General features: G+C 39.4%; 1 protein-coding gene across 2 annotated transcripts in view; it reads right to left on the minus strand.

Moving 5' to 3' along the window:
• STK33 (serine/threonine kinase 33) overlaps positions 1–14995 on the minus strand; it is a 65966-nt gene that overhangs the window by 4402 nt on the left and 46569 nt on the right. The window contains exon 11 of one of the 2 annotated variants that reach the window (XM_036259382.1): positions 14048–14251. The exons of the other annotated variant lie outside the window; for it this stretch is intronic. Coding sequence (XP_036115275.1) covers positions 14048–14251 — 204 coding nt within the window. The remainder of the gene's footprint in view (positions 1–14047; positions 14252–14995) is intronic. 2 annotated transcript variants of the gene reach the window in all.

Raw genomic sequence — 14995 nt, forward strand, 5'->3', positions numbered from 1 at the left:
TCTCTCTGATGAGTAGTGATGTTGAGCATTTCTTCATAAGTCTCTTAGCCATCTGAATGTACTGTTTGGAGAGGTGTCTATTTAGTTCCTCTGCCCATTTTTTAATTGGGTTCTTTGTCTTCCTTTTGTTGACTTGTATGAGCACTCATTATATGTATTGGAAATTAACCCCTTATCTAATATATCATTGGCTTTTTCCTGGCTCTCTGCGCTGTGGAGCGGGCTTGGTCTTTATTCCCCAAGGGCGCTGCTCACAGCTAAGGCTGCTGCTGTCTGTGGGCTCTCAGCCGCCACCCTCTCGCGCCTCCACAGATCCTACCAGTGTCCCTGGTTATATGGCCCTGTCCTGCTGCTTTTCTGTTGCTTTTTTCCGAGGATTTTTCTTTATTTTAGTTGTAATTCCTGTTTGGTCCTGGGTGATCGTCTGCGTAGCTTCTACTCACTCTGCCTCCATTTTCACATCCTCTAAGCCTATCTTTTGCGCAGCTGGGTCGCATAGGTCTTTCTGGTGCACCCACACCCTGTAGGTCCCGTGGGTAACTGGATCGCACAGTCCCTTTGTTGACCCGGGTCTATGCCTATGTTATGGGCTGCTGGGTCGCACTGGCCTCTCTGGTGCCCCTGCACCCCACAGGTCCTGTGGGTAGGCAGCTGGATAGTACCAGTCTCTCTGGGACTCCGGCTTCCCACTGCTCTTGTGGGCTACTGGACCGCACAGGCCTCTGTGGAGCCCCAGGTCCCGCAGCTGGTGGCTGGAGAGTGCTGCTGCCCTGTGGGGCTCAACTCCTGCTCAGCTTTTGCTAGTTTTTTGGGGATGGGTCTCAGCTGGTGATCTGTGCTTCTGTTGTCTGGGGATGGATGTCTGCTCCCCAGCCTGTGTTGCTGGGAGTATATCTTGACTCTGATCGGGCTGCTACTATGGGGGATGTTGCTGGGCTCTCAGCTGTCCGCGGTTTCCGCATCTGGCACCTTGGCAGCTCCACTACTGTGCACTGGTCTGTGTTGACACAGAGTGTCCACTGGTCCGATGGAGCCAGGTGCGCTGGTGGGCTCAGGTTGCTGGGCCCTAGCCGCTCCCACTGCCTCCTCCCAGGGAAGAGCCGGGATCTTCCAAAATGGTGGGGCCTCCCCGCGGCGCAGGGAGAAGCGCCCTTAAGGGCCGCTCACCGCGGTAGCCGGCTGCTCCGTCCACAGCACAGGGACCTTCTGCTCCCGGCTCTGCACTGCTCGGGTTTGGTCGTCCGCCTTCAGGTCCACTCACACTCTCTCACACGCTAGCTCACTCTCTCACACACTCCCCCTCCCTCTGGAGGTTTTTGTTTTTTTTTTTATCCTCACCTGAGGACATTTCTTCCTTTTTTTTTTTTTAAAGTTCAGATAGAGTGGGAGGGAGGGAGAGAAAGGAAGAGAAAGAGAGAAACATCGATGTAAAAGGGACACATCGAGTGGCTGCCACCCACACGACCCAACCAGGGCTGGGAACAAACTGCAATCGAGGTACATGCCCTTAGCGGGAACCGAACCCGGGTCTCTCTGGACCGCAAGCCAATGCTCTAACCGCTGAGCCAAACCGGCCAGGGCTGGAGGTTTCTTTATAAGAGAGTTCTTCAGTCTAAAATTATAAAGAATTGGAGGACCTATATAATCACAATCTATAAAATGAAGAAGGGGCAAGATTTCAGCACTGGAGCTGGACAGCGTTTCTTAGCAGGGCAGTCAGAAGGTTACACAGCAGCTGCCCTGACAGCATTTCCACTGTTGCTCACTTTGACAGAGTCTTAGCATCTGGGACTGTTGAAGAACAGTCAGTCCTACTGGGGGCTGAATGATGGAAACGATGACCTTACAAGGTTCCCTTCAGTTCAGTTCCATCTTTTAGTAATTTTGCACCATGGCCTGATTTCTCCAACTCACATCACTAATCTTGAAAAGGGCGCATCATATGTGCAAGGGGAGATATGTAACAAGAAAACTGCGCTAAATATACATATTTTATTATTCACTGGCATAACTTTAACCTGATGAACTCACCCGTTGATAAAGGATGCAAAACCTGTAAGCTCTAGGCATATTCCTGAAAGCTAATGCCAGTGCCTGATTACTAGAAACTGTTACCATTTCTCTGAATTTGAGTAAAATATATGCTATTTAAGTAAAGTGGTTTATCACCATAGCAACCATTTCTAGAGTTACACATTCAAATTATAGGTCTGTATAAGGTCCAAGTGACAGAACATTCCGATACAAGTTTTCAGGGTACACCTTTGCTTGCAATGGTCACCCACTTTCTCTTACATTCCTGTGATTTTCAGAAGGAAGAAGATGGGGGAGGGGGCAAAGGGAAAATATAACTTGCAAATTAGAGAAATGTAAGCATCTCTCTTTTCTTTTTAATTTAAGGATAATTTACACACAGCAGAATGTACAACTTTCAAGGTACAGTTTTATGAATGTTGACAATGCTTGGACCTATATAACCAACATGCCCATCAAGAAATACAACAGCTTCCCAGAAAGCTCGCTAGCGCCACATCCTCGTCAACTCCCTTCCATCCTGGGGCTCCAAGGGTTCTAATATTTTTCAACATAAATTACTTTGTCTTTTCCCGAACTTCATATAAATGAAATGACATACAGCATGTACTCTTTGTGTCTGACTTTTTTTGCTTCACATTTATTTTAATTGACATTATATTAAGATAATTATAGATTCCATAGTATTATATCATACGTTTTTGAGATTCATTCATGATTTAGTGTTTTTATTGCCAAGTAATATTTTATTGCATTGGATATATTACAAGTTGTTTATCCATTCTTCTATTAATTGATATTCGGGCTGTTTCCAGTTTGGGGCTGTTTATATATAAAACTTCTATAAATATATTCTAAAATTCCTTTTTCAAATTTATATTTGGGATTGCTACATAAATGGTAAGTAAATGCTTAACTTTATAAATAACTGCCCAACTGTATTTCAAAGGAACGGTACCATTTTGCATTCCTACCAGCAATACAGTAACATTGATGTGAGAGAGAAACACCGTTTGGCTGCCTCCTGCACGCCCCCTACTGGGGATCAAGCCCACAACCTGGGCATGTGCCCTGATTGGGAATCCAACTAGGACCACTCAGTCCATGAAACGACACTCAATCTTCTGAGCCACACCAGCCAGGCCATTTTATCCATTTTTAAAAGTGCTTCCTGCATTATAAGAAACCTGACTACTCTCTGGTTGGAAAATGTTCTCCTAGAAGCTTTATAGTTTAGCTTTTAGATTTAGGTTTATTACCCATTTCAAACTAATTATTTTTCCATATAAATAGCCTACCACTCCAGTACCATTTATTGAAAACACTATCCTTTCCCCATTGAATGCCTTTAAAATCTCTGCCAATAATCAATTAACTACATAAGTATGAGTCAATTTCTAAACTCTCGATTTTGTTTTATTGATCTATTTGTCTATTCTGCACCAATACCATACTGTATTGATTACTGTAGCTAAACAGTAAATGTTGAAATTAGGTCACATAAGTTCTCCAACTTTGTTATTTTCAGGTTATATTAGCTGTTCTAGGTTTTATATATTTCCAAATACATTTTAGAATCATCTTGTTAATTTCTAACAGAAAAGCAAAAGCCCTAGATTTCAAGTCAGATTGCCTTAACACTATAATTTCGGGAGAACTGACATCGTAACAGTATCAGATATTCCCATCAATGAACATGGTATATCTCTCCATATATTTCAGTATTTCATATATAAATCTCTTAATATGTAAAAGAAGTTACCATCTGTTCCTACTCTGCTGAGGGTTTTTCTCATGTTTGATTGCTGAATTTATCAAATGCTTCCATTTCATTCAGCAATATTGTAGAGGTTTTAATATAAATATCTTACACATATATTGTTAGATTTATCACTATTTTATAATTTGCAATACTATTTTAAAAGTTTGTTTTCCAATTGGTCATTGCAAGTATATAACAATACAACTGATTTTTGTATACAGATCTTGCATCCTGCTTAGTTCACTTTTTGTAGATTTCTTGAGATTTTCTATGTACATAATCATTTCATCTACAAACAGAGACAGTTTTTTCTTCCTTTTCAATCTACATAACTTTCTTTTTATTTCTTTTACTTCCCTTGTTGTATTGGCTAAGACCTCTAGCATATTAAAAAGAAATACAAAGGACATCTTTGCCTTTCTCTTATCTTCACTGGGAAAGTATTCAACATTAAGCCATTAAAAATAACACTAGCTTTAGAAGTCTTTCCTTTTTCGGTAAAAATCTCTTAATATGTAAAAGAAGTTACCGTCTGTTCCTACTCTGCTAAGGGTTTTTCTCATGTTTGATTGTTGAATTTATCAAATGATTTTTTTCAAAATTAATGAAAAAATCATATGGCTTTTCCCTTTTATCTATTAATAGAGTGAATTACACTGGTTGATTCTTGAGTGTTAATCCAAACATACATTCCTGGAATATACTGTACACATAATCGTGATGCATTATCTTCTTTATATATTTCTGGATTCAGTTTGCCAATAGTGAGTTTGGAACTTTTGCATCTATACTTATAAGAGATATTGGCTAATAATGGCCTTTTCTTGTAAACCCTTGTCATGTTTTGGTATTAATGTAATAATTCCAAAGATTTTGCCTTATAAATCTGTTGAGAAATAGTCTCAAGAGTTTGTGTAACAAACTTTCTCTTCTTTGTTCTATAAATATTTGGAAGAATTGCCCTGGTTTGTTTGGCTCAGTGGTTAGAGTGTCAGCCTGTAGACCGAAGGATCACTGGTTTGATTCCCAGGCAAAGGCAAGTTTACTTGGGTTGCAAATTCAATCTCCAGCCCTAGTCGGGGTCATGCAGGAGGCAAGGAATCGATGTGTCGCTCTTACATCGATCTTTCTCTATCTCCCCTCCCTCCCTTCCACTCGATCTAAAAATCAATGAAAAGATATCCTCTGGTGAGGAGAAATAAATAAATAAATAAATAAATAAATAAATAAATAAATAAATAAATAAATGGAAGAATTAACCAGTAAAATCATTTGGGACTAGAGTTTCTTTATTGTAAAGTTCTTAATTATAAATTCAATTTTAAAAATAAATATAGAATTAGACCAACTAGCCCTGGCCGGTTTGGCTCAGTGGTTAGAGTGTGGGCCTGCGGTCCAGAGAGACCCAGGTTCGGTTCCTGCTAAGGGGGCGTACCTCGGTTGCAGTTTGTTCCCTGCCCTGGTTGGTCGTGCGGGTGGCAGCCACTCAATGTATCCCTTTCACGTTGATGTTTTTCTCTCTCTCCCTCCCACTGTATCTGAACAAAAAATGGAAAAATGTCCTCGGGTAAGGAAAAAAAAAAGAATTAGACCAACTATTTTTTGTATCTGTTTTGATATTTTTTAAAGGAATTTGACAATTTCATATAAATTTTCCAATTTATTGGCATTAAGTCATTCAGTATTATCTTTTTGAAATCATTCTTGCCTTCTAGTTTTGTTGGAGTACTTAATTTGCTGTTCTTTTTCTAGTTTATTGAAATGAAAGTTAATTATTATTGCCATTGTTTTAAAGTCAACAGTATTCTATATTTATTCACATATTTACTTTTGCCAATGCCCTTCATATGTTTCTGCAGTTCAGTACTTCCATCTGGGATCATTTTCTTTTACCTTCAAATTTTTTTTTTTAGTTCCCCTTATAGTAAAATATGCTGGTAACAAATTCCCTCATCTTTTACATACTTGAAAACATTTTTGTTTTATCTTTATTTTTGGAGGCAATTATCACTAGATAAAGAATTCCAAGTTGGCAGGAGGTTTTTAGTTTAGTTTTGTTTTTAGCACTTTAATGATGTCATTCCACTGTCTTCTGGCTTCCATTATTTCTGTTGCTATGTCAAATGTTGCTCCTTTGATGACAATGCGTTTTCCCCCTTCTCCCACCACTGCCCCAAATTAGATGTGTTTACAATTTTCTGTCTCTGGTCTAAAGAATTAGAGAATAGTATTCAAAGCAACCACCGACACCAGACAGGAATGAGAGAATCCCTAAAAGGAGATGGCCAGAGAAGGGGCATCCTAAAGTCTGCCCAGCTAAAGATATAGAAACTGACTTAAGATTTTAACATTTCCAAAGTCCAGGATACAATCCAAAGTTACTCAATAGAAATAAAAACTAATAGAGACAGATCCTGAGATGACCCAGATGTTGAAATTAGCAAATAAGAATTTTAAAACAGTTATCATAACTATTATCAGTGATGTTAAGGAAAATATTATTTAAATAAAGGAGGTCTCAGTAGACTAAAAGAAAATTTTAGAATAAAATATAATACATGAAATTAAATATCAAGCCTATCACAAGATAGGTTTTATAGTAAAATGGAGATAACCAAAGAGTAAACCTGAAGGTAGATCAATAAACTATATCCAATTTAAAGAACAGATTTTAAAAAATGAATATGCCTCAATGACCTAAAGAACAATATCAAATGGTCTAACATGTGAGCAATTACAGTCTCAGAAAATAAATTAAGAGAAATTACAGTTCTAAAAGACATAAATTTACAGATTCAAGAAGTTCAGCAAGCCCTAACAGAATAAATGTGAAGAACATGTCTGAAAATGTCATTGTCAAGCTGCTGAAAAACAAATAATAGAAAATCTTGAGACTATTCGAAGAATAGTAACACATTACTACTGGGGAAAAAAACATTTCAAATTACCAATGACTTCTTATCAGAGAAACTGGAAGCCAAAAGATAGTAGAATAATACCTTTAAAATATGGACCCAAAACATGCGAAGACAAAATTCTATAAGCAGAAAACATCCTTCCAAAATTAAGACAAAATAAAGACATTTTAGATAAAAGAAAACTAGGAGAGTGCATCACTAGCAGGCATGCAAGGGGAGTTCATTAGGCTGATGGGAAATCGTACCAGATGAAAACTTGGATTTTCAGGAAGGAAAGAAGAGCATCAGAAATGGTAACTATCTGGGTAAATATATGATAGTTTTCCTCTTAATTTATTAAAAATACATATGACTGTTTAAAGCAAAAATTAAAACATTGTTTTGTGGGGTTTACAATTATGTCGATGTAATACACGTGACAATTATAGCATAAAGGCAGGAAAAGAGATGAAGCCCCAAATTAATGCATCTGAATTGAAGCAGTTATAACCCAACCTAATGGTTGCTTCCTCACAAGGAAAAGATATAAATAGCATATCCTAACAGCTACACTCCCTAAGGGGGACTAGGCAAAAGCCAGGCTTGGGAGAGTAGGGAAATGATTTGAAAGGAGTCACTAAATATCCCTTTAACTATTAAAGCCTGGCTAAGTCTGTGGTGAAACCTAAGCCTTTACACAGGAGGTTCTAGTGGGAGTAAAAGTAGGGACAATAGTATTATTGTTTGTGGAAGTCTATGAATCCAAACTAGCAACTGGCATTGCAAACAGCATTAGATCAAAGAACAGCAGGTCAAGATTCATGTTAGCACAATCAATTACTTGTATCTGTGTTGTTCAGCTATTGCTGCAGTCATGCTACTGGGTTTGGGAGGTCCCCAAATCACTAGGAGAACCCACAGGATTCAGCATATAGTTGTACCACTGCTATGATTTATTACAGTGAAAGGATATAAAGCACAATTAGCAAAGGTAGAAAGCACTTGAGGTAGAGTCCAGTGGAAACCAGCTCAAGCTTCCTAGGGTTCTCTTCCAGGAGTCACACAGGATGCATTTAATTACCCAGCAACAGGTCGTGGCACTACATGCAAAATGCAGCCAACCAAGGAAGCTCTCTCAGCACCCAGGGTTCTTACTGGGAGCTGGTCACGTAGGCAGCCTCTGCCTAGCACCTGCCAAAACTGCAGACCCCAGAAGGAAAGCAGGTGTTCAGTAGAAAGCATATTGTTTGTACAAACGATTTCGGCATGATGAGTCATTCTTACCGGTGAATGGTTGCAACTGTCCCAAAATCTAAGCTCTCAGAAGCCAGCCAGGGGCCAGTTTTGCAAGCAAACCTTTTCAAAGATAGTTTAGCCCTGGCTGGTTTGGCTCAGTGGTTAGAGCATCTACCGAGGACTGAAGGGTCTCAGGTTTGATTCCCAGTCAAGGGCATGTACCTGGGTTGCAGGCTTGATCCCCAGCCCTGGTAGAGGTTGTGCGGGAGGCAACCAATCAATGTGTCTCTCTCACATCAATGTCTCTCCGTCTCTGTCTCTGTCTCTATCTCCCTCCCCCCTCCCTTTCCCTCTCTCTCACTCCTTCTCTTCCACTCTGTCTAAAAATCAATGGAAAAATATACTCAGGTGAGGATTAACAAAAAGAATGAGAGAGAGAGCAAGCTCAGTTAGGCCTGCTATGTTAACTCTTTTCTGGAAAACGACAAAAGTTTCCGTATCTTATAACAATAAACATTAATTTTTCTCAGTTAGCTGCAGGGCTTGGCAGTGCTAGGCTAGACTTTAGGTTGTGCATTGGGTTCAAGTCTGCTCCACAACCTTCGTGGCTCTGAGAACCGTGGCTCCTTGCAGGCATGTTTTCTCATGGCAGGTGGCAGAAACACAAGAGAGCAAGCTCAATCATGCAAATGCTTTTAAAGTCTCTGCTTACATCACACCTCTTAATATTCCATTAGCCAAAATGAGTCATGTAGCTCAGGCTAACATTAGCGGAGTGGGAAAATTTTCTTCATCTACTACAAGAGGGAGAACTGCAAAGTCACATGGCAAAGGGTGTGAATCCCTTGCAGGGAGGGGGAAATAATTCAATCTACCACAGTACCCTAGGGACTTTACCAAACTCAGTGGGCAAATAAGATCGGAAGTATCACCTTATTACCCATGAAAATGGTATTTCTTATTCTTAGTTGGTTCATTAGTTTATTTCAACACCTATACCCAAAGAAGCCTTGAAGCAGGCATAAAAAAATCATGCAATTTTAGTAATATCCTGTGCAACTTCTTTAGCAATGTAATAATAAAAATAAGTTAACACTGTCCGGCCAGTGTGGCTCAGTGGTTGAGCATTGACCCATGCACTAAGAGGTTACCAGTTCGATTTCCAGTCATGGCACATGCCCAGGTTGTGGGCCCAATCCCCAGTGAGGAGTGTGCAGGAGGCAGCCAATCAATGTTCTTTCTCATCGATGTTTCTCTCTCTCTCTCTCTCCCTCTCACTTCCTCTGTCTCTAAAATCAATAAAGGGGGGAAAAAAGTTAACATTAATCTGTGCTTACCGTATATCAAGAGTGTAACATGCAAGATTTCATTTAGTCCTTGGTTGATGGCATTAATCCGATTTTACAGATGAGAAAACAGAGGCCTAGAGACTTGCCCAAGGTCATAAAGCTTGTAAGTGGTGAAGCCAGGATTTGAATCCAAGCAGCTCAGATGTGGGCTTGGGCTTCTAACCATTATGACATTTTAAGTACAGTGCTTGGGCACATCTACCAGATAGCAATGTTGCAGTTGGAGAATAAAAGCGTGCCAAAATTGTGAAAGCACCACCAAACCTGCACATGATTCACACGGGCTCAGAGAGTTAAGATTTAAGTTGTAAAGAAAAGAAAATTTTTATCCTCTTTAACTAAAATACCAAGAAAACCTGACTTTTTCCCATAGAAACATATCAATATACCATAACCCAAATTTTGATTTCAATGTTTTTTAAATTCAAACACTTCTTGTCTTTGAAGAATCACTATATGAATAAATTTCATTGATCAAAATAACTTCTAAAGTTTCTAAGCCTTTCTACTTTCAAGACTAGGTAAAGTACCTGCTACATGTACTATCTCCTATGATACCATAAAGGCCATGTTTTCAGAAAGAAAAATGATCACAAAATAATCAAAACATTTTTCCATTTCCACTAAACAAAATATATTTGACTGTATCAAATAAATAATTTAACAACTAAGAAGTATGTCCTTCATGAAGCAAGAATTCTGTAATGCGAATGGTAGTCCTTCTACCACATCCAGAGTTTCTAGTCCCTCCCTCTGAGATTATGGGGAGGTGCATTTTAATTACAGACATTCATTTCTCTTACACTGTTTTCTGAGCTTAACAAATAGTGAAAGTATTGTACTATTTATCAGAAATCTCTAAGGATCTAACATTAAAAGGCATGCTCCCGCAAGAAGCAATGGTCTGCCAAGTGTCTCATTTGAAGATGAGTAAATGCTGCCGTAGGAGTTAGACTTGGGTGTATCTGAGAAAGTAGATTAAGGACCCACTGGAGGAAATTCAGAGGGTTACTAATAACACAAAACATTATCTAGATGTATTCAGCTTGGAAAACACCAGATATACATGAGACAACATCTTTGCCATCAAAGACGACCATTACCCTACATAGGCTAAAAGTTAGAAATGAAGATGAAGAGGAAAAAAGAAAGGACACTACCGAATGCCAACGACTTGGAAATAAGTCTGAGAAGGGGAAGTGTGAGCCTTAGTCCCAACAGGGGCGACGCGGAGACGCAGGCTGCCTTCTTCCACGACGGACGTCCAGGCGCTGGGACTAGAGCACAGTTACTCGGGGATGGGACAGCGCTCGGCTCGTGTGTTTTTGGTTTTGTGTATAACAAATCCTCACTTTCCAGGAGCTCTGCCACTTATCTAAAAAGTGTGATTTTCCTGGCTTGTGAGAAATATAAAATCCATGAGTATGAGACTCCCCAGAAGAGAGAACAATGATACAGCAGAAAGCAGAAACTGCTTGCAGATGTCCATTTAAATTAAGCCAAAATTCAAATATTTTAATGGAAAGAGAATCATATACATTTTCTTAATTTAGTAGGTTTAAGGTATTCATATTATCACATCAATTGTCCATATAATTTTAACAAAATTTTCCCATTTTAAGTATTTCAATATTCATACAATAAGTTTCAATAAAATTAAAATTTCAACTCTTAAGAATATTAATTATGAAATGAATCCTTTATGGATTCAAGAGTGAGTGGTCAACCCTATTTTCAGTTATCACTTTAGAACTTTATATACCACTACTTGCTGTTTATGAAGATTTGAAAGGAAAGAAGTAATTTCTTAGCATAAACTCAACTTCAATATAATTAACAAAGTAACATATTTATTCACAAAAATCCTTGGGGAAAAAAACTTAGCATATTAAATGTATAAGAATTTTTTCTTTGAAGGGATAACATTTTTTCAGAAAAAATTCCGAAGATAACCTAAGCACGAGAAAGTTCCTTAGTGGTTCCTTAGTTTCCAGGGCAAAGTCCTCACCATCTGGCAGGAATTTCTGTGACAGCATCTACAAGTGGCTTTCCTGAGTCTGCCTGAATACTTCCAATGACTGGGAGTGGGGTTTACCCATGGTCCAGCCTGTTCTATTGCAGATGAGCTCTGATTGTGGAAAAGTTCTTCCTGTTGAATAGAAATCTATATTCTTTAAAAAAAAATTATTTATTGATTTTAGAGAAAAAGAGAAACATTGATTTGTTGTTCCACCCATTTATGCATCCATTGGTTAATTCCTGTGTGTGCCCTGACTTGGCATATTGGGAGAATGTTCTATTTTTTAATTTTATTTTATTTTACTTTTTATCCTCACCCGAGGACATTTTTCCATTTTTTGTTCAGGTAGAGTGGGAGGGAGAGAGAAGAACAGAGAGAGAGAGAAACATCGACGTGAAAGGAACACACCGAGTGGCTGCCACCCGCACAACCGACCAGGGCCGGGGACAAACTGCAACCGAGGTACGCGCCCTTAGCGGGAACCGAACCCAGGTCTCTCAGGACCGCAGGCCGACGCTCTAACCGCTGAGCCAAACCGGCCAGGTCTGGGAGAATGTTCTAAACAACTGAACTACCCAGCCTTGACAAAATCTTATTCTTGAAATTTCAACCCATTGGCTATAGTTCTATCATCTACAAGCACCTTCAATCCCAATTCTTCTGTTCCCTAGCTGAAATCAGCACAGCAAGTCCCATCACTCTGTGACTTGGAGGAGGAGAGGGTGGAGAGGGAAGATGTGTGACAGAGCCACGGAAAAAGGGATAGAAGCCCACCAAACATTTGATTCACAAGAATATTTTATGCCAGATTCAGTGACAAACATAGATACCCAAGACGACAAAATATAAAGTGTGTATGCATGTATGTATGTATGTGTTTGTATACATGTGAGTATATGTAGACTCATATGAATATATATGTGTAATCTACGTGTACTGAGTATGTAAATATGTGTATTCTGTATGTGTATGTGTATATGTATGTATATGTGTGTGTGCATATGTACATGTGAATATAAAATTCCAAGCCAGCTAATAGGAAAATCTTCAAACTATGTTCATCTGTTCTTTTTTTAAAATTTTTAATCCTCACCTGAGGAGATTTTTCCACTTATCTTCAGATAGTGCGGGAGGGAAGGGGAGAGGAAAAGAGAGAAAGATTAATGTGAGAAAGATACATCAACTGGTTGCCACCTACACGGCCAGGGACAAACTGCAACCATACGTACATACATGCCCTTAGCTGGAACTAAACCTGGGACTCTTTGGTCTGCAGGCCAACACTCTAACCACTGAGCAAAACTGGCCAGGGCTCAAACTATGTTCAATAAGGAAATGCAAACATGAATTTTTTTTTTTTTCCTCACCCGAGGACTTTTTTTTTTTCCATTTTTTGTTCAGGTAGAGTGGGAGGGAGAGAGAGGAACAGAGAGAGAGAGAGAAACATCGATGTGAAAGGAACACATCGAGTGGCTGCCACCGCACAACCGACCAGGGCCGGGGACAAACTGCAACCGAGGTACATGCCCTTAGCGGGAACCGAACCCGGGTCTCTCTGGACCGCAGGCCGACGCTCTAACCGCTGAGCCAAACCAGCCAGGGCGCAAACATGAATTTTTTAAATATTATTTTTAACAAGAATACAAATACACACAGCTGCTAAACACTGCAGAAACTGCTAACAGATTAGAGAAGATGAAGGGCATTCAATAAACTTCTGTTTATGTTATGGCAAAAATATGATTATTTCAAAATACCTAAATCATTACATGTTAAGCTTATTATCTAGACATTTGCTATCAAGTGGATGAAGAAGTTCCCAACGAGTGCATCAAAATCAATCAATCACTCTACTCGGTGCCTTTCTGCCCGTTTCTCCCGGGAGTCTCAGCTGGGAGGGTGCAGGCCAGGGGCGCTGAGCCCTCCTGCTGAGGCTCGGGCCTCCCTTTCAGTCCCTCCACCCCACTTGCTCTGGGCTTCAGAGGACCGCAAAGTAGCAACTCCCCACAGAAAGTCGGGCCGCCCTAAGGCGAACACAGCCCTTACTGGCAGGATGCTCAATTATTAAAGCTAAAATGTGCTCATTAGATTTCAAGACAAGAAAGAAAACAAACATACAGAAAACTCTTCCACAAACACAGAAAACCGTTTGGGACATTGTCAGGATGTCCAGTCAGTAGAACGCAACCTAGAGTTAATCAAAACATTACAAAATTGTATTCACCGAAAAGAATAAGACTATATTTAGATCTAATCAGGTAAAATGATAAACCTACATAAATAGTTTTAGGTATCATAAAATTAGAAACAAATAACTGAATAATATAATAACTTTTTCTATGTAATACATAAACCCATTCCAAATTGCATAGCCTGGTAAAGTAAAAAAATTTTAATTTTGACCCATGGGCCACATCTGACATATCACCTGTTTCTGTTTATGTCTCCAAACTGCCGATGCCTGTTTTCAAGTTACATCGTCAGAGTTGAGAAGTTGTGACAGAGACTGTTCTGGCCCCAACAGCCTAAAATATTTATTATCTCTTCCTTTGCAGACCCCTGTCCTATATAATCAGAGATCTTAAAATAAACATGTAGGCCACATTGCTAAATCATGATGGTCTCAAGGGAGGAAAGAACTTTACTTGCTTTATCATGTGCGGCCTTTGTTACAAACCAACAACCAAAAGGATGGAGTTGGGGAAAGGAAACAATTGTCCATCCTACTGACTTGGTTGGTTCTTCCTACCTGTTTTTCCTCCTCTTCATCTGAAGCACTAGGGACACGGGTGACATTTCTGCTGGGTCCGCTGAGTTGGGAATCTTCCAGCTTTTCTTGTCTGGACTTGTTCTTCTGATCTGTTGTGTTTTCCTCATCACTTCCTGGATTATTTTTCCATTCTTTCATCATTTCTAACACGTTGGCTGGTCTTGCCGAAGAAAGTGTATTGCCCTAATATTAACAATGAATTTTTGGTGTTATAAATAGTTTGGAAAATTAAGAGCGTTCTTACATCTTTTAGTAATATATTTTCTTTAAAAATTATAGAAAAATTATCATTTTGAATAAGTGGCAAAACTGATGCCTGTTGGAACACACTCCCTGTGTGAAAAGGACACCAGACAGGGCAATTCCCTGGACCCAAAGACCCCCTTACATTATGGTTCCTACAAAAGTATTAGAGAAGCTGAAAGAAAGAAAGAAACTCCCCAATGTCTAGTGGGCCCAATACTAAGGGCAAGCCTGTATAATAACCAACTGTCCAGGTAAAATATAAATTCAGTTGATTAGTCAAGCGCTGTGTCCAAGAATATAAATGTTCGATCTGAAAATCCTTAGTTGACTGGAAGATTTAGCTATAAGGTGGTTATTTGATTATAACTGATTCAGTGTACTGTTTTTATCCCAGCTATGACAAACAATACCAAAACTGACCATTTTACAGTAACTAGATTTTTCTCAAATATTCAATTTAATGCCAAGAAATACTTGAATGCAGTCTCAAATGGCTTCTGCTAGACTAGGTATGCCTCAAATACTTTTTCTCCTAACTCGGACTAGTAGAGAACGTTTGGACAAGAAGTTTAGATCACATTTCGATTAAAATGGGAAGTTCAGATGTGAGTACAGCTAGGGAGTGATTCTAAATTAATTTGGGGTATGGGTGGACTGAAGCATAAGCGTCAGTGACACAGA

This window comes from Molossus molossus, unplaced genomic scaffold (genome assembly GCF_014108415.1).
Source record: "Molossus molossus isolate mMolMol1 unplaced genomic scaffold, mMolMol1.p scaffold_m16_p_13, whole genome shotgun sequence".
Classification (NCBI taxonomy): domain Eukaryota; kingdom Metazoa; phylum Chordata; class Mammalia; order Chiroptera; family Molossidae; genus Molossus; species Molossus molossus.